General features: G+C 44.3%; 1 protein-coding gene across 2 annotated transcripts in view; it reads right to left on the bottom strand.

The window, feature by feature from the left end:
- Positions 1-19: 19 nt before the first annotated feature.
- LOC149322643 (advillin-like) overlaps positions 20-20,230 on the bottom strand; it is a 38,013-nt gene continuing 17,802 nt past the window's right edge. The window contains exons 9-19 of one of the 2 annotated variants that reach the window (XM_089480891.1): positions 19,867-20,020; positions 17,775-17,875; positions 16,492-16,629; positions 13,639-13,797; positions 12,555-12,734; positions 10,979-11,124; positions 9,169-9,313; positions 7,253-7,441; positions 4,743-4,815; positions 3,395-3,504; positions 20-336 (exon numbers count right to left, since the gene is read on the bottom strand). In XM_089480891.1, the coding sequence (XP_089337017.1) occupies positions 223-336; positions 3,395-3,504; positions 4,743-4,815; positions 7,253-7,441; positions 9,169-9,313; positions 10,979-11,124; positions 12,555-12,734; positions 13,639-13,797; positions 16,492-16,629; positions 17,775-17,875; positions 19,867-20,020 (1,509 nt within the window). In that variant the 3' untranslated portion in view covers positions 20-222. Of the gene's footprint in view, positions 337-3,394; positions 3,539-4,742; positions 4,816-7,252; positions 7,442-9,168; positions 9,314-10,978; positions 11,125-12,554; positions 12,735-13,638; positions 13,798-16,491; positions 16,630-17,774; positions 17,876-19,866; positions 20,021-20,230 lie in introns of both variants that reach the window. The other variant, XM_089480884.1, reaches the window with a different exon arrangement.

Raw genomic sequence — 20,230 nt, 5'->3', positions numbered from 1 at the left:
AGTGTGAAGACAAAAAGAGGGGAAAAATGAAGCTTCTTGGTCATCAGCAGCTTTGAGCAAGATACAAAACTGCAGTTGAAAGCACAGTTAGGCACAAACGTGATATATATATTGTTGGAAGGATGAATACAGCTCCTGCCATAGGCTAAGGTGCTTCTGGATTTGGGGCCTGCCCCAAAACGTGTTGATGGCTCCTATTTTACCTCTGGAAATGCTGCTGCTTCAGAAAAGCCCCTTTTCTTTCTTCATGTTGAGCTGTTTCCATGTCGGAAGAGCAGCAAACTCCTCCCTGGAGATGCCAAAGACTCTCACAAAGTCTTCTTCTGACAGGAACCTCTGTTAAGTGGGGGAAAAACCACAGCCCTTGCATGAGTAAGGAAACCATCTGGCCTGAGTAGACCAGGGCCGACAGTGTGGTCCTTTACCTAACCAACTAAAGTTAGTTGTGTACTGCACAAGGGAATACATGAACCATGATAAGCTATTTTCGTAGAGGTCTGTTCTTAACCACAACCTGGTTTTCACTCATGGCTGCCCAGAGGTTTCATGGGGCAGAGGGGAAGTTGGAGACCTTGTTGCAGCCTCTTACTAGGATTCATTTATGTGGGGATGAGCTATAGTGAGCTAAAACCCAATGCTGCTACAGAGGCTAATGGTATAAACAGAATACGAGGAAGAGGAGTCCCACCCTTTTCAAGTGAGGCAAGTTGCTTTTCTCTTTTACACACTCAACTTCTCACAAATTGTAGAAGTGGTGAACATGTTTCTCATGATATAGCTTTGAATGGCAGTTGGGGATTTCCTAACCTCCAAACAATCTTCCCTACCACAACACTTAAGAAATGACCATGCATATAAATGTACCTATTTACTACACTGTGCCACCAGTGTTCATTGTCTTTTGCTGAATGTTGGTTCCTGCCTGAAGAATCTTACTATCTACATGTCAAAAGAGGGGAGATAAGGGGTCAAAACAGGGAAGCAATGGGCAAGTGTTACAGTTAAATGTCCACGGGATTAGTTGCAAACTGACTTCTAGTAAGGCATGGGGAAACATAGCCCACTGTAGAGATGGGGAGGGTTAGGATTCGCCCTCTGACACACATGCACACACACTTATTTGGTGAAAGAATGTTATACAATTTTTGATGTTAAATAAAAATTAGAGGACTCCAGTTCTATAAGTATGAAGTGATGCAGTTAAGAAACAGGTCTCACTTGAAGTCAAAGGCTTTCTTTCACAGCCAGCATCCATAGGTTTTTGTGGGTTTTTCAAGCTATGAGGCATGCCAACATTCTCTGAAAATGCCAGCCACAGATGCTGGTGAAACATTAGCAATAAACTTTTCCAGAACATGGCCACATAGCCCGAAAAACCCACAAAAAACAACAGGTCTAACTCTTTGGCTTAGATCCTATACATTAGTCCCAGCTTAAGTAGAAGTGTTGGAACAGTTGTTTGCCTAAGAGGGACGCCGCTGTGGACACAAAGAAACCACAGCCTGTTGGAGGTAAAGGCCACAACTTTATTTGCATAACAAAAGGACCAAGCCAACACAAAATGTAGGGTTGGCTCCAATGCATGAGGTCTGGATCTGTCATCCATCAGCCCAGTACTGAGTGGATGAACCAAACTGCTTGGTCACGGCCAAGCTTTGGGATGGCAAGTGATTACATAACTATCCCTTGCCAACGGGGGACGCTATGCTGGTGATGCCCCCGCAATGGCAACACCGCCTCGCTCGCAATGCCCCCCCCCCCGTGTCCGGATGGACTCCCGATCCAGCGCTACGCAGCCCTGGAAACCACGCCCACCAGATCCAAGACCTATGCAACCACCACACAAAGTTGTGACAACAACCCAAACCCACAGAGGGAGGGTGGGTGGGTGAGCCAAACGAAAAATGGCACCGTCCATCGAGGCCTCGTGGCCTTTTATAGGCCTGTTTGCCAATGGGAGGCCGGCATGGGGTGGCAAGGCCCGCCTCCCGGCCTCCCTCCAATCTTGGGTGGCGCCTGGGTATGATGCCGCCCAATCAGTGGGCACCTCCGCCCACAGAGGCCGCTGGGACCTGTAGTCCCCAGCGACGCGGGTGGAAGCGCCGCCTTTCCTCCCCTGTCCTAGCCAATCCCAGCTCGAGTGGTCCCCGCCGAGGCTTCTGGGGGCCGCCCGAGCCAGAAGAGGCCGGCAGTCCTCCGCGGGGCTTCCCCCGGCGGCAACCGGGCTGTCCCGCCGAGGTGGGCGGCCCCATTAAATGGTGAGTCAATTTGTTGTGTGTCTTCAAGTCATTTTCTCACTTTGTGGTGACCCAAAGATTTATTTATTATTTATAAAAAATATTTATATTTCACTTTTTATCAGGGGATTTCAAGCTGGTGTATCAGTAAAACAACAAACAACTTAAAACTATATCAAACTGAAATAATCAAATAGTTTAAACAAGACAAGAGCATTAAAAAAAACTTAAAAAGCTACAAGTTTTTTTTTTTTAATGGATAGGTTGAGTCTCCCTTATCTGAATTGCTTGGGAGCAGAAGTTTTGGACTTTGGAATATTTGCATATGTTGCTCTTGTGTGCCTTCAAGTTGCTTCCAACTTATGGTGACCTTGAGGTGAACCTATCACGGGGTTTTCTGGGGCTGAGTGTGTATGACTTACTTAAGGTCACCCAGTGGGTTTCCATGGCCAAGTGGGGGATCAAACTGTGGTCAACAGAGTCATAGTCCAATGTTCAAACTACTATGCAACTCTGTCAATACAAAGATTAGCTCCCATTGTCCAGGGTCATGTGGATTGCTTATGTCAGCATAACTGTCTGCCACAGCAGCATGAGCACTTTCTTAAGTGGTGCCTAGTTGTGGTAACATAAGCCATCTGCTTGGGAAGTGGCAAGGCTGAGGTTTACAGAGGATGGATTCTGCTCCATTTCTGCATCATTGTACAGTGGACTCATGAAAAACCCTAATAATAATATTCATTGAGATTCTAGATCAAAATATGTGGAGTATCTTGCCCACTGCATACAGTGCTGTGCTTCCCCTTGTTCCTATAAGTGGGTGGTTACTGGCTGGGGAAAGAATGGGAAGGCAACCAGGCAGCATCCAGCTGTAGTTCTACTGGCAGGGGACAAGAAAAGGAGTTAATTCCCAAGAGTCTATATATTTAGGAGATTGCCCTCATTTCTCTGTAGCCAAGTTCTCCCTACCCATCCTCAACCCAGATTTGACTTTGGGAGGGCAGCTTGGACATTGTGCAAGAAGGTAATGAATAGTTCCTTGTGCAACATGCAGTACCAGATAAATGTTGGTTAACCAACCCTGATATATGGGCATTTCTATCTGGATCCACCCCTCTTCTCTTTTGAAACACAGGCATTACCACAAGAGAGCTCACCTCCTTCTTTGCAGGATCCACATCTTCGGGCAGTTCATCTCGGCTGGACAGCAAGACTTCCAGAGAGTAGGTTTGGTGTTTGGTGGTGGTGCTACTACTACTCACGGTCCCTGGTTTTGGCATAAATGATGCATCATCCAGATCCTAAGCAGAAAGGTACTTTACTAAATGCAACCTGGATAGTAGACTCTAGGCCAATATTTCTTAAACTAGTGCAGTAACTAGTGCCCACTTTTATCCAGAAATAAAAAAAGAATGCATGCCTTACTATTGTATGCCCAAAGATTTATTTTTGAGAGTAAGAGCCAGCCAACCTCATAAGAGTCTGCCTCTGGGTTTCTGCCTAAGTGCTTGTATATGTGGAGATGGTTTCTCTGCATGAACAGAGTTAAATGGTTCAGCCCTGCCATATTCTGAGACAAAGCAAAATGACTTGTTCTCAGCAGAAGCCTGTTTCAGAGAAGCAACCTCCTTCATGAGTGGATATTTTGGGATTCATTTATCAATTATAATCAGTCTCATATAGCAATACATGAAAATGACTGGATTGCAGTACAGTCAGCCATCCTTATCCATGGATTTAAAAAAAAAATTTATCCAGTTCCAAAAAGCAAACCTTGATTTTTGCCATTTGATATAAGGGACACCACTTTACTATGATATTGTATATAATGGGACATGAACAGCCATGGACTATGGTATCCCAGGGAAGTCCTGAAACGAAACCTCAGCAGATACTAAGGGCCGACTGTATATCAAAAAATCACCAGTAATTGTGGTTATTGGAGAGATGGCCATGATTACTGACTGTCCTTTGCTTATCTCATCCAGCATGTCACAAGAGGTGCTCATCCACAAGCCAGTAGGTGCAACTGCATTAATCTCTGTAACAGTGGGAAGTGGTAGGGGAAGGACCACAGTGCAGTGGCAGGACAACTGCTTTTTGTGCACCAGTCCCCAGGTTAAGTTCCAAGCCTCTCCAGTTAAAAATAAGGATCTTAATAAGTGGGTGAACGAAAAGGCACCCTACCAGAAATACTGTAGAACAGCTGTCAGAGTGACAATACTGGGCTAGATAAACAAAATGGTCTGTGTCGGTGTAACACAACTTTCTGTTTAGATGTCCTTTTTTGCCAGATATCTAGCTGGGTCACTAGTCTGTCGCAAAACATCTGCCCAGGTCTCAGAAGGCACCCAGCAACAACAATAAAAAATAACAATTTACTTCCTTTTCTTGACAACCCAGATGTGAGGTCTGAGGTGGTCACCTCACTTTGCCTAATAGAAGGGCATGCCTTGCTTCTTAACCATGGACTTTACTACACAATGGGGGAAGCAAATCCTCAACTCACTGCTGTGATTCTGACAGTACTGTTGGCATCTCTCAGTTCTTCCTTCAGCTGCTGATATGTCTTCCCTTCCTGAAAGAACAGAAAGAGACAGTTACCATGCAGAATTGGGATACCATAGTATTAGGTACTGGGAACAAAGTTGAACTCCCAAGGGTATAGCCATGGCACCTGTTCTAAATCATGTCACAATCAAGCTTTGGCAAAATGTAGAGAACTGTATCAAAGCAAAGCTCCATCTTGCCAGCATCCTGCTCCTCACAGCAGTCAACCAGATGCTTCCCCACAAAACCCACAAGCAGAGCAATTTTTTGACACTAGACTTCCCATTAGAACATAATCACAGGCCTCGTTACACCCATTTAAATATACTGGCATTTTCAGTTTTAATAAGACTTGCTAAAATCATAGAGCTGGAAGAGACCATGGAGTTTATCAAATGGGAGGAATTTCTCTTAAATTCAAATGAAAAGAAAGTGGAGCCAGAACGCATTCACTTAAAGTCGCTAGTTTAGTGCAATTACGTGAATGCGAATTGCGTTCAAACTGGCTTCCCATTGCCCAAAAATAGCATGCCATTGCCCGAATTTGCGTGTAGCAGTCTATCACACAATAACGTGAAACCACACGATTACGTTCAGACTGACTTCCCATTGCCTGAATTTGCATGTAGTGGGTTATCACGCAATAACATTAAACCCCATGATTGCGTTTGGATTGCCATTGGGTTATACTTCCAATTTCCCTTGTCTGATAAACTCCCATAAGGGCCATCTAGTTATTTCTGCCATGCAGAAAGACACAATCAAAGCACCCCCAACAGATGGTTATCCAGCTTCTGCTTAAAAATCTCCAAAGAAGATTCCATTACACTCTAAGACAGCATATTCCACTGTCAAACATTTCTTACTGTCAGGAAGTTCTTCCTAATGTTAAGGTGGAATCTCTTTTCCTGTGGCTTAAATCCATTGCTCTTATGTTCTAGTCTCTGGAGCAGCAGAAAACAAACTTGCTCCATCCTCAATATGACATTACTTTAAATATTTAAACATGGCTATCATGGTACCCCTTAACCTTCTCTTCCCCAAGCTAAACACAGCCAGCTCCCTAAGCTACTCATAGGATATGGTTTCCAGACCTTTCCCCATTTTGATCACCCTCCTCTGAATATATTCCAACTTGTCAATATCCTTCTTGAATTGTGCCCAGAACTGGAGATAGTATTCCAGGTGAAGTCAGACCAAAGTAGAATAGGGTGGCACTATTACTTCCATCGATCTAGACACTACACTGCTATTGATGAAGTTCAGGATCATATTGGCTTTTTTAGCTGCTGCATCACATTGTTGACTCAGGACTCCCACATCCCTTTTGCGTGTACTGTCGTCAAGCCAGGTCTCACCCATTCTATATCTGTACATTTCATTTTTCTGCTTAACTGTAGTACCTTGCATTTCTCTCTGTTGAAATTCATTTTGTTAGTTCTGGCCCAGCTCTGTAATCTGATAAAGTCAATTTGAATTTTGATGTTGCCCTCTGGGTTATTAGTTACCCCTCCTAATTTGGTGTCATCTGCAAATTTGATAAGCATGTCCTCTATTCCATCATCCAAGTCATTAGTAAAGATGATGAATAGCACTGGGCCCAGGACAGAACCCTGGGGCAACCCATTAGTCTCTTCTCTCCAGGATAAAAATGAGTTATTGATGAGCACCCTTTGGATTTGGTTGGTCAAGCAATGACAGATCCACCTAACAGTCATATTTTCTAGTTCACACTTTACTAGCTTTTTTGCAAGAATATCATAGGGGGCATTGTCAAAAGTCTTACTGAAATGAAGATTTGTGCAACAGAATCTAGGTCTGTGAAGCTGGACCACCAGCTCAGAAAACCAGTCATGTCCTCAGTCTGCATTTGTGTAATCGGGTTCATTCCACAATTCAAGCCCCAGAAGAATCACATTGGTGTTATTTAGAACTGCATCCATTGTTGTGCAAACACCAATTCATAACAGTGAGACTTTTCCTTCCTCCTGTCACTCTTCTGCATCTTAAATCTGGCCTGGAGGCTCCTCCAGCCCTCAAGCAGATTCAAGGGGAGGCTGCAGAGAGAATGAGGGCTGCATTCTGCTAGCAAATGGACAGTTTGGGGAACCCTTAATTTTAGCAGGAGCTTTAGCCAGCCTTGCGTTATATTTTAATTTTGGGACATAAAAACTAAGCCATCCAAAGTTTTAATTTTATGGTAAAATTTCACATTCCAATTATTAATTGATATTGAAATTCCAGTTGGCAAACCTGGACATATTGGCAGATTTCAAGTGCAAATTTCAGGTATTTAACAAATACCTGTGAATATTTATCTGTTACTTTTACTAGATGACAACATCTGCATAATATATATTTGATTCCTTTCAAACCGTGATCCTCCCTATCAGTGTGACATGAGCAGCATAATAGTATTTCTGGACACATCAGAGACATACATTTGAGGAGCAGTCTCCACTTACACTCCAGCAATATGGATCCCAGGCCAGGAACCAGCCTGTGAAGTTGGGGGGCTCGAAACCTTGCTTGATTATCAGTATGGGGGTGTCAGTTTCCCTCCCACTGGGGTGGGTCTGCAGATATTCTTGAGCAGTTGTCAGTGCCTCTTTCCTCTCTGTCGCATTGGCTTCTTTGCCAATCCATAAGAAAACCTGGAAAGAGAAGCATTATTGTTTCCTGTTATTCATTTGAGCAATGGAGAAACGTTCTTCCATGGAAGGGAATGGGCAAAATGGTCCTTCCTAACCTGATGTCCTCCAGAGTTTCTTTCAAGAAGGTAAACGCTTGACACACAGAACTCCTCCACCCTGCTTTATCCTCACCATAACCCTTTGAATTAGGTCAGACAGCAAAAAGGAGAGGCAGAGACTGGCCTAAGGTTGCCCAGTGAGTGTCCTAACTTAGTGAAGACTAGAATATGGATCTTCCAAATCCCAATTAGAACCATTTTAGCATATTTGGCTCCCATGCTGAGTAGTAATAACGGGAGGTAGGGGTGTCATAAGGAGAGTGCTGAGAGTGTCATCTGCGCCAGGTGACACCACTGTTCCCCAAACACCTGCCTTTGGGCAGAAATGGGCTGTGGCATTTACCTGCATCCCTTTAAAATGTTGAAAGATGGTGTGAATAGGGCGAGGCTCAGTGGTAGAGAAAAAGTAAAACCCCAGGGTTTTTAAAAATTATTTTTTGAAATTAAAATGCATTTTTATTGTTTATTTAAAAATCATTCTTTTAAATTTTTCTTTTAAAACATCACGTTTTACCAAATTGTCACCTTAACGGCATGAAACAGTGTACATGCAAATAAATTTAGACTGTGTAATTGTAATTTAAAGGTATAAATATAATTTTGCTACTTGTTTATGTCATATCTATTGCCATTACATTCAGTGATATATGGAAATTATAATTTATGAGTAACGGTACAAAAAATGACTAAAGGTTCTGTATGGTGTGATATGGGAGGAGGTCCATGTGGGGTGAGGGGGTGACACCATCCCTAGTAATGCCACAGACAGGGGGTAGCCATATGAGGAGCGCTAAATGTTATTCACAATTATGATACAATTCATTCTTTATGAAGCTTTACAATCCTTTTTCCCCTAAGGCACCAGAAGCCTCAGGGGTGAAACAGACCGCCCCAAAAGGGCAAATTCAGGCTGCCCCAGAGCTGCGGCAAACAGATGTGTTCAGCCCCAATCTGCCTTGCAGCCACGATCCCAGAGCAGTCTGAAAAGAATTGCTCTTTTTCAGAGCAGCTTTTCTAGGTTGGGGTTGCGTTTGTGACCGCCTCTCCCCCAAGCCACCCAGAAGCAGACTTATTAGGCCCGTCTGTTTTGCCCCAGAGTTTTGAAGAAAGCAACTGGCATGCACTTCTGGACTTGAGTGTTCCTTGTTCTACTGCCTTGGAATCATTCTGGTGTTGCAGCTATATCACACCTTGCTTTTAAAGGCGGGCTAGAGATGTTGCTGCCTTCTTTCAGAATAGTAACTTTCAGCATTCTTCATCATTGGCTTTGGGGGCAACATCCAGACATGATTCCTATTCAATTTTAAAAGAATTTTTTAAAGCAAGTGTGGGCAAGCTGTGGCCCTCCGTGTGTTATTGGACTCCAGCTCCCATCATCTCTCCCCAGTGTCTGGTCTAGCTAAAGCAGATGGGATTTACAGCCCAGTAACACTGAGTAGCTCACCCTTGCCTTAAAAGTTTCCACAAGCCTCCAAGTCTTCCCTCCTGACAAAGGAAATGGACCTCCAAAAACTTCCTCAAACTCCCTAATAGAATGAAATAACAACAGGAGATACACATGACACCCTCACAAGAGAATGGGAGATTTAGAAGTTCAGGAGAACTTCATGCTCCCTGACTCAGCCTCACCTGGTCCCAGGTATCCAGCAGCATAACGTCACTTTCACTGAGGTCCTCCTGGGTGAAGTCCGTTATCTCGGTGACGATAAAGTGTCCAGTTTTGTTGGAGCATTCAAAAAGCCGAGGAGGGTGATCAGGGACTTCCTGTTGCAGCCTGGAAGGAAGAAAGGGGTCATTGGGAGAAAGACCCTCCTGGCATCATTGCCAAGGTGTGCAGATGGAAGGCTTGCTGAATGAAACCCAGCAAAACAACCAGATTGTCTAGGGAAGAAAAATCTGAATGCAAACCTATTCTGTTCAGTTTCTTGCCACCATTCAAATCAATGCTCAAGCAATAGTTATCATAATCAGAATAAATGAATAAATTTTATTTCTTACCCACCTCTCCCCAAGGCTCGAGGCAAAATACAACAGAGATTAAAACACATAAAACCATTTAAACACAGTAAGATAAAACACATAAACATGGGATACAATAAAATAATCTGACATAAAAACAAACCAATTTAAAATTAATGGTTTAAAATTGACTGGGTAGGACATAAAGTATTTCCAGATAAGTTTTTAACTGTTCCATTGCCTGCCTCATTAACAGATGCTAATTACATCACTTTCCATTTCAACCCACCCATACTTTCCCCTCTGCTGCTTCCCTCTTTTCTTTCTTACCAAGAAAAAAGGTTGAAAATGTGGAACAATTACATTATGGCCTTTGATTGATAGTGTTAGTTGACTGCCATCCAGCTGGTCAAAAACTTTTAAAAGAATAAATAGAAAATGGTAGCAGTTGAAAAAACAACAACACATATTGTTATGAGCTTCCAAGTCAACTCCAATTTATGGTGATCCTCTCATAGGGTTTTCTTGGCATGATTTCAGATGAGAAAGTTTGCCAAAGTTTGCCATTGCCTTCTTCATAGGCTTAGAGGGTATGATTTGCCTAAGGTTACCCAGTGGTAGGGTTGCCATAACTCGGTTGCAACCGGGTTTTTCCCGGTTTTGGCGGCACCTGCCCGGTCACGGCACGGGTGCAGCCAAAAACCGGGAAAAGCCCAGTTGCAGCGGGGTTGCTAGGCAACCCTGGGGCCTGGCTGCCCTCCTCCTCCTCCACCGCACATGGCCGCGCGGAGGAAAAGGAGGGCAGCGAGGCCTGGGGCAGAGGAGGCTGCAGGGAGGCGGCGCCTCTTGGGCGCAGCCGCGCCAACCTCCCCACCTCCCTGCAGCCTCCTCGCCTCCTTCCTGGCCTCCGCAGGGACCAGGAACGAGGCGAGGCCGCGGCGATCGCCGCCGGCCTGCTCGCCCCCTTCCTGGTCCCTGCGGGGGCCAGGAACAAGGCGAGGCCCCAATCCTGGCCTCCGATTGCGGCGAGGCCCAGGGCCCAGGCGGGGAGGGAAAGCCTCCTTAAGTGGAGGCTTTCCCTCGCCGCTTGACCTCTGCTCCCCGCCGCGATCGCCAGGGAAAATGTAGGACCGAATTTTCAAATGTAGGACACATTTTTGTGTGTCCTACATTTGAAAATTTTGTCCTACATTTTCCTGGTTTGGAGGTCCGGCGCTATGGCAACCCTACCCAGTGGGTTTCCATGGCTGACTTTACATCAGTTACTGAATGGCCATGGAGGGTGGGGCTATTGCAGATAAAGAGTGAGCCCTTGTGGGAGTTAAGTCACTGCAAAGGCAGAAAAAGAATTCCATCCTCTGCAGCAACAAAACAAAAAAAGGATATATTCCAAATGTATGTTGCTCAAGCTTGTGTAGGATTCAGACCACACATCTCTGGAGGACAGAGCTAGAGTGTAGTTGGGATGGGATGTAGGTACCTTTTTTCACTTGCATAAGGAGCTTGGCCTCCCAGCAGCTCCCAAAACTCCTTTGGCTCCTGTCCTTCTGCCACAGTCTCCTGAAGGCCATCACAGATCATGATGGCAAGCTGCTTGGCCATTTCTCTTTCATCGCCGCTGGAACCCTATCATGAAAGCCATAGAACTGAGACAGGATTGGGCAGCCCAAGACATTTGCTGCTTGAAACAAAGAACATAATGATGTTCTCCTCACTCTAATTCTTCCGCAGGAGGTCACGGCAGAAAACGGCAGTAGCAATATGAGTGACAGGCTGTTGCCACACTACAAAATAAATGCAGTAACTGTCATGGCTCCATGCAATGGAATCTTGAAAGAGAAGGCTAAATATCTCACAAAAGTACAAATCCCAGAATTCCATAGTATTGAATCATGGCAATTAAAACAGTATCAAACTGCATTTATTCTGTAGTGTAGATCAAGTAACGATGGCAGAGTTTGCAAAATATACCTTTTTGACTATAGTGCCCAGAATCCTGTGACTATGTTGACAGTGAATTTTTTTTAAAAGAAAGTAATTTTTTCATGTTCTACAGGATAACATTTTTCACTGTTTCCAATGGCAGCTGGCAATTTAAAAGATGTAGAGCAGATTGCATGGCATATACATCTCTGTCCTCAAAACAATTTGCCACCATTTTGCACTCTTCTGATTGCCTGCCACCTGAAGCAGCTTCCTCACTCTGAGACATGGTCACAGAGTGCTGCTCCACACATTTTAGGCTTTTATCAAAATTAACTTCAAATCTCCAAAAAAAAAAAAAAAAAATGCTCCTAGGTGAAAAGACAAACAGTCTTCACTTCAAAAGTGAAAGCATTTCTTTTGTTGTTAAAAATACATTGAGTCCTATCCTCACGACTGTCAGATTTAAACATTCTATGGCTGCAATCCTGTATGGGTTAATATAATGTAGTAGTTCTGCATGCACAGAAATGTTAAGTTGAGTCATATACGACCATCTCCACCACTATATTGTCTTTGAATCTGCCCCCACCCCGGGATATGGCCAATCCATGCCTTATGGGAAATGGGCAGAATCAGACAAACATCTGGCTATGTCTCTGTAGCCAGATGCAAAATAATTACAGCAGCACTAAGATCTGCATGTGTCCTCCAGAAGTCTCAGCACTGACATAATCATTTTGTGTCTGGCTATGGAAACATAGTCTGATATTTCACCAGTCTCCCTTTGTTCCCTATGAGGCGTGCAGTGGCCAACAGGTGGGGCTTTAGAGGCTGTATGGTAAGTCAGAAGGAGGGTTTGGTACTGCAGAGGGTTGGAGGGCATTCCAACCCCTACCAGCATCCAAAAAAAATAAATGCAGATGCATAAGGGAAACTCGCAAGTGAGTATGCCACTAACAGAATGCCAGCCTCCATGAGCCATAGGTACTTTAAAAATTGTCAAAATATTTCCAGGTTAGTAAATGCCATTATATGAGCCTATCTAAATTGAGTAGAAGAGCATCTTCTAGATTTGCCACCCAGCTGAGCTTTCCTTCATCCCCCCTCTGAACCACGCTTCCTGGCCTCACCTTGCCATACCACAGGTAATGCCCTGTCTGGGCTTTAAGCAAGAAGACATCATTGGAATTGAGAGACGCGGCAGATGCTGGCACCTCCACTGCCTTAGTATTGGAGCTGTCTGTTCCACGGATCTGGAAGAGCCTCACTGGGGCTTCTTCTTGACTGCTGCCTTTCCTTGATGTTCCACCCTGAAGAGGATGCACCAGAAGGGCAGAACAAGACAAGCTGAAAACAGCCATGATGCTTTTGGATAGGCAATATCTAGCTTAGGAGTGGGAACTGTGTGTCCCCCAAATGTTGTTGGACTGCAACTCCCAGCATTCTTCACCATTAGCTAATCTTGCTAGGGCTGATGGGACTTCCAGTTCAACATCTGGAGAGCTGCACAGGTCTCACCCCCAATGTATGGTAAGGGGGCAACAGCCACCTCTCAGTGAGCTGAGAACACTCTGTCAGACCCTGTGTGGGATTTTGAGCATAATCATGGATTTAAACATTCACACCTCCACAATACCCTATTCAGTTCTTCCCTCTGGTTGACTGTCCTATTTCTATTACAGGGTTTCCCTATCTTTGGGTGCATCTACATTGTAGAAAGAATGCAGGTTGACACCAACTCAAAGGCTGTAGCTCCATTTTAAAATTAAAATGTAAACGTAATATTAATAGTTTCCCTCTTTCTTTAAAAAAAAAAAAGTTGAACAGTAGTAAAGGTCACTATGAAAACCCTTACTTAAAAAACATTGGTTCCCGAAAGTCTGTTAGCATAAAAAAAGTCCTGCCTCCCAATGGAAGGGAAACAAGGAGTGGGGCAGCCTAGTCTCTGTGGGGAGCTCCTGAGCTTAGGAGCAGCCACCAAGAAGGCCCTCTCTTGTGTCCTCACCAAATGTGCCTGTGAGGATGGTGGGATCAAGAAAAACACCTTTTTGGAAGATCTCAGCACCCAGACAAGCTCACACGGGAAAACATGTTCCTTCAAATCAGCATTCTCCAGATTTGCAAGGTTCTTTAGGGGCAAGCTATAGCAGTTGATGAAGAACACAAAAACTCAGTAGGAGATTCTTAATTGCACTACTGAATCCTGCTTCGTACCTCAAAGATGACAAGCTTTCCTTTGAAGATGGCGAGGAAGTGACGCGGTTCTTTGCCCATGGCCACTCGGACCTGCACAGGCTCCCCGTTGAACTGCTGATCCACCTCCACCGCATGATAAGCTGAGGCTGCAAGCTCATCCACGGTGGCATGGCGTCCCTGAGGCACAGCAAAAACATTAAGAGGTCCAGAAGATGAACTGAGCAGTTCTTTCTATGGGCACATCACCTCAGTGAGGGGTGAGTACTACTGGTGTAGTCTTGTTCATAGCTCTAGACGTGGACAGGAGAAACTGAACTTCAAATCTACATTTAGCCTTGAAGGCCACCAGCTGACTCTGAGTAAATCAGTATCTCTCCAGTTAATCAACTATGTAAAACTATCAGAAGAATGTGGGTAAAATCTGTCCATGGGCATTACTACATGGGCCATTTAAAATGGTTTCCTCCTGCCCTCATCGTACCCTATCTTCACAGCACAAAGCCAAACCCCATTTGGAGTGCAGACTGTCTTCATGACATGAGGTTAGTTGTGCACCAAATCAACCCCTTTACTGCATTAAAATGGATTTTAAAAATTGACCTTTCCAGAAAACCCAGAGCAGTGGATTCCAGGAAAATCTAGAGTACCCCAAAACAACGCCAGGTGCCTGTCTGCACATGGGTCCCGCTGTATTACCCAGTGAAGACAACCAGTGGCATCACTAGGTGGGCTGTGGTGCTGCAGACTGTGGTGACACCCCAGAGGGGGGTGTCACCCAGTGGGGTACAACCCAGGAGGAGCGGGTGGCTGCCTTCTGTGTCTTGCACAGCCATGGCCACGTGGGACTTGGAGGGGGGGGACTGCTGAGTGGGCCGAGTGTGCTCCCCATCTTATTGCCACAGTACCATTTTACATGCTGCAGCAGCAAGGTGGGGGAGTGCCCTTTGGCCCCGTGCCCATAAGCCCTGCCTCCCCACAGCAGATTAAGCTGAAGACAACACTAGTCCGAGTCATTCCCTCTGAGCTCAAAACAAGGTGCTCAGCCATGTAATCGATGCTGAACACCTCAGTGGGAGTGAGTTGTGCCAGTGGGGACAGCGCCAGATTTCACGGAGGAACACATGTCTAGACAGCCACCTAACATTGCTCTAGAGTACAGAAGTAACAGGGAATTTGGGACAGCTTTTGGGCCAGAATACTCTGGGAGCAGCCCAGAATAATCTGCCAGTGTAGACATGCCCCATGTCAACCTAAACTTGTTAGAGAAAAGCTTGGAATTTAGATGTTATAAAACGGGTGGATATCATGCAGCCCTTCAGATGACAGACTGTGCATCCAAGCAGTTCTCACCACTGGCTATCCTGGGTTGTACAGTCCAACTGGAGGGTTTGATTACTCCCACCCAGTTATAAAGTAATAACCACTAATGGTTTGGATAAAACTGCAGATGATGCTATAGTTTGGGGAGGACAACTTGTGGCTCTCCCAAGATTATTGGCATCCACCTCCCATTAACCTGCACAACTGTTTATGCTAGCTAAAATGGATGGAAGTTGCAGTTCTGACTCAGCTGGTAGATTAACAGCTAATTATTCTCTCTGTCTCTCTTTCTCTCCCTCGCTCTCTCAGCCAAACTAAGCATTACATGGCAGATTGCATAAATGAAATGAAAAACATATTTTTCTCTTCAAAAAGCAGGTGTGAGAATTTGGATCAGGAATGTAGAATGTGAGGAGGACAATACACTTCTTGCCCCGTGTCAGTTGTCTCACTGAAATCTCCCTTTTAGTAACAGAAAAGATCAGTATTGGTCCTAAGCTCATCTGAATACTGGAACACATACATTTTGTGCTGGAGAGATAGTGGAACCTCAAGCACTCTGTATCTATACCTTCAAGTAATTTGTCCACTTATGGTGACCCTATGAATTTCATATTGTTTTCTTAGGCAAGGAAATCTCAGAGGTGGTTTTGCTAGTTCCTTCCCCTGAAATATAGCCCATATTACCTGGGATTCCTTAGCAGTCTTCCATCCAAATACTAAACAGGGATGACCTTACTTGATTTCTGTAAAGCGCTGTACATGGGGCAACCCTTGTGCCACATTCAGAAGCTTCAACTGGTGCAAAACATGGCAGTCAAATTGGTCGCAGGAAAATCTAGGGTCGACCGAATTACACCTATTCAAAAATCTTTACATTGGCTCCCTATTAGCTTCCAGGCACAGTACAAGGTGTTGGTTATTACCTATAAAGCCCTACATGGCTTGGGTCCAGCTTACTTGAAGAAACGCCTCCTCCCATATAATCCTTCCTGCACACGCAGGTCCTCTGAGAAGCATTTACTGAAATCAAGTAAGGTCATCCCTGTTTAGTATTTGGATGGAAGACTGCTAAGAAAAACTAGACTGATGGAGACTTCCCAGAGAACCTTTTCAGCTGCCGCTCCAAAAATTCGGAATGACCTGCTAGAGGAGACTCACCAGATTACTTCTATTGAGGCTTTCAAAAAGGTGATAAAAAATTATCCTCTTCCGGCGGGCTTTCCCAAACTGACCTCTCCCCAGAATAGAACTAATTTGTTCATTACTTATCTTCCAAGATAAGATGGGATTTAATGTATTTAGGCAGCACTATTCGTTTCTGAACAGGATTCTGCCAGATGTGTTAAATTACATGATCCCATGATGGGGGCTGTAGTCCAACACATCTAAAGAGTGCTGGATTGGGGAAGGAAGAGCATGTCCTTCCTTCCCCAAGTCACGGCCTTATACACTGCCCATAACAGCACAAAAGGCTTTTAAATAAAATCCCCATGGGAAACTGACAAATTGTGCATCTGGGGTCACCCCAATTGAGACTCTCTTGTCTACCTGCCAGATGTACAAGATGTAACGTGTCTTCCGGTTCACTTCATAGGTGTACAGGACTAAGTAGCAATCTCCACCATAGAAGAATCCATGCCACTGAGAGGCCACCGGCACAAGTTCCAGGTTCTCAACCCTCCAAACCTAGAGAGAACAAAACAGTAGGCACAAATGGATGTTATCACAGCAGTTAAGTTGTCTTCTAAACCAGCAGTGTAGTGGATCTGAGGCTGGCAGGACTGAGATGCCAAAACAGATAAATTAGCATCATCTGCCATCCCACTTGCAAGTTTCTCTTTTTCTTTATCTTTAGCTGCAGTCCTCAAGAGCAACAGTTCCCAACTTGTGCTCCATGGAGCCCTTAGGGCTCCGTGAGTCAAAAAGGTTGGGAACCCCTGCTCAAAGGTATCTGCAGGGAAAATAGATTTTCCCAGGAAACAATAATCACTTTGCACTATTTGTGTTGTAATGAAAAATATTTGGGGGAGGCTTGGTTTGGAATGGAATGGACAATTAAGATCCATTTGCGTTACAAACACTAGTTTCTACTGGAGATGAAAACTGCTAGAACCATTTTCTTGTCAAAGCAGCCTGCATTTTGAGAATCACCAAGGAGACCTGGGTATTATTGTGTCTCAATGAGCTACTAACACCATGCATTCTAGGGATGTGTAGAAGTCATTTCTATCATGTTTGGAGCCCTTCTGAGCTTCCCATGAATCAAAAACAATTTTTGCATAACTTAAAAAAAAACATTTCATTGCCCTGAAATGTTCCAAAACATCCACTGCGAGTATGGAGTGCATTTCAACCACATTTTGCTGCCCCTGCACCAATTTAAGTCCAGGAATGGCCTGTGTTTTGAAACACAGTGAAACAGGATGAGAATATCCCCATGCCCCAATAGAGGAAGAATTTGGGGACATTTTGAATGTATCAAAGGAAAACACAGAAGACTTGTTATGAGACATAACTTAGTGGAAAACAAAATAATGTTGGGCAAAGTTAAAGGCAGTGGGGAAAGAGGAAGACCGCAACCCAGGTGGATAGAGTCAACCAAGCAAGCCATGGCCCTGAGTTTTCAAAACCTGAGCAAGGCTTGTTAATAACAAGATAACTTGGAGGTCTCTCATTCATAGGTGAAGCTGACCTGATGCCCCCTGCATGATACTCAAAGCTACATACTATTTAACATGCAAATATGATGACCAACTAAGATGAAAAATGAAAATAGAAGAATTTTATTTGGATAGGAAAGCCAAGCTTTCCATGCTGTGATTGCTTCTTACCTCAATTGTCCCTTCCCCATTATCCACCATCCTCTCCTGAGCTGCCAGTTCTGGCTGAGCATGCAAAAGGGTGACATCAAATTTTTCCTGGTTGATCTTAGCTGGAAAGAAAACAACCATCAATGGGGAGAGAGCAACTGGCATCATTAGAGTATAGAAGACAATAATGGTTTCCCAGATGTTCTTGGTCTACAAATTCCATCAGCTCTGTCCTAGGCAAGGATGAAAGATTATGAGAGCTACATCTGAAAACATCTAGAAGATTATTGCTATTGTCTACTCTTCAATTAAATCCAGATTTTATGAATCTACTTTTTAAAATTTAATTTTTATCCCACTTTTTTCCCATATGGAAAACCTAAAGCCTTGGTGCCCTGGTGGCACAGTGGTTAAATGCCAGTAATGCAGCCACAAGGTTGTGAGTTTGATCCCAGGGCTCCAAGGTTGACTCAGCCTTCCATCCTTTCCTAGGTCAGTAACATGAGTGCCTAGCCTGTTGGGGGCAACTGGCTTACAGATTAGAAATTGCTTAGAGAGTGCTGAATTTACTAAAGCTGTGTAGAAATGTAAATGCAATTGCTAAAGTGGACTACACAAAACAATCTGTCATACATTTTTTTAAAAAAGGAATGATCAGCAGTCTACACAAAAACATCTGTTCAGAACAGTTAAAAACACACCATACATCCTTGGGGACAGGGGGTCAAGGTAAAAAGGCCACATAAAAATCTGAGGGAAATAGCTGCTGGCCAAAATCTGCTATCACAGTGTACATCCTTTACATAGGTGCTAAGAAATCCTATTAGGCATCTGTGAAGATGCATAATGGAATACTGAGAAGAGTACCCAGATGTGCATTGGGCTCTACATCATCACTCAGTTGGTGTCCTGATGCATAACAGGACCGATACATATAAATTCCAATGAGCACTGGTCCCATTAGGTATCAATCCTAATGCACAATGGTCACTTTTCTGGCTCCCATTACTACATTGCCTATGTAGTAATGTAACAGCAGCCCCTTAATGGATACAGATGTCATGGAACTGTCCACTGTCATCACAGGTGTGTGTGTGCGTGTGCTAACCATACCAGGTGACACCCCAGAGGAACGATGACACCCGGTTGGGACCTTTTCCCCTTTCAGTGCAGAGCAGGCACATGTCTCTCTTGGCTGCTCCATCACCAGGATGCCTCCCTGGGGTGGCACCCTCTGCACCAGGTGACACCCTAGCTAGTGACACTACTGGAACTGCCCAGTTCTAACTCCTACAAATTTAAGTCCACTTGTGAAGACAACAGGATTTTGGCTGCCATTTTTTAAACAAGAAAATGTTGACAATGGGTATAAAGAGATGTAAAAATATGCAGACATTGAAGATTTTTTTCGTAATGGTTTGTTTTTTTAACCTGAATCCATGGCTTTAGACTATAATTTCTTTGGAGCTGAGACCTGACATTTGTACTTTTTAAAGCATTAGGGACATAGATGGGGAAAGGAGGAGGAGGAATCAGGAAGGACAGCCTACTGCCAGAAGGTGTCAACCGTCAAAATATCACAACCCCATTCCATTTCAGAAGTTTTTCTTCAGAGTCAGTCATTTAGCTTCTGAAAGCAGGCTGAAGGGCTGACAGGAACTGTGTGTATGCTTTCCACACCTTCAGGTGGGACACCAACAAAGATGACTAGTAACTTCCTTGACAATAAAAAGGGAAGCTGAATTGCTGAGGCTGCTGAATCTTCTTCTACACAGCAGATTTTACAAGGCAGCCTCACCATGAAGCAGAGGGAGGCAACTGGCTCAGGCAGCAGATGCTGGGGGCAGCTTATTTAAATTTAAATAAATAAATACCCCTTCCAGTCAGATTCTGAGAGAGAGGGGTGCTATCGTTGCCTCAGACAGTAAGCAATCTTGGTATGGCCCTGAAGTTTTGCTATGGCATAGGTATGGAGAGGGCGTAGAAGGCCCTGTTTCTTGTCCAAATCATAAGGCAACAAGCAACTACATGAAACAATCAGTCCAGGAATGTGGGTAAGAAAGAGTTTCTCCGAAGATGACTATCACCCATCCAGCGACAGGACTTGCCTTACCGATTGTGCCCACGGCATAGGTTTTTCCAAGCCCCACAGACTGGTTGGCAACTGTCCACTTCTGGAAGAGTTGTTTGAACATGGCTGACTCGGCTCCATCGTGTACAGTCTCCAGATTTGTGCTGCAAGGGTAGCCTTTCATCTTCATAAATTCCTGTAGGGAATGAGAAAAAAGCATTACAGGATTACCAAGGATAGATTATGGGACTTTTCTGGCTTTTGCCACAGAAATTTCTGTGCTGCCTTAAGGAGGTAGCTGGACAGTGGCCTAACAGCAGCGCCTAATAGCTGGAGCAGCCCTCAGTGAGAACAGAATAGCTTGAATGATTTGAACACTAAATCCACATCATACCACTTCTACCAT

This window comes from Sceloporus occidentalis, unplaced genomic scaffold (genome assembly GCF_023333645.1).
Source record: "Sceloporus occidentalis isolate IW3139 unplaced genomic scaffold, rSceOcc1.0.p SCAF_1, whole genome shotgun sequence".
NCBI lineage: Eukaryota > Metazoa > Chordata > Lepidosauria > Squamata > Phrynosomatidae > Sceloporus > Sceloporus occidentalis.
This window is presented reverse-complemented; position numbering and strand designations above follow the sequence as displayed.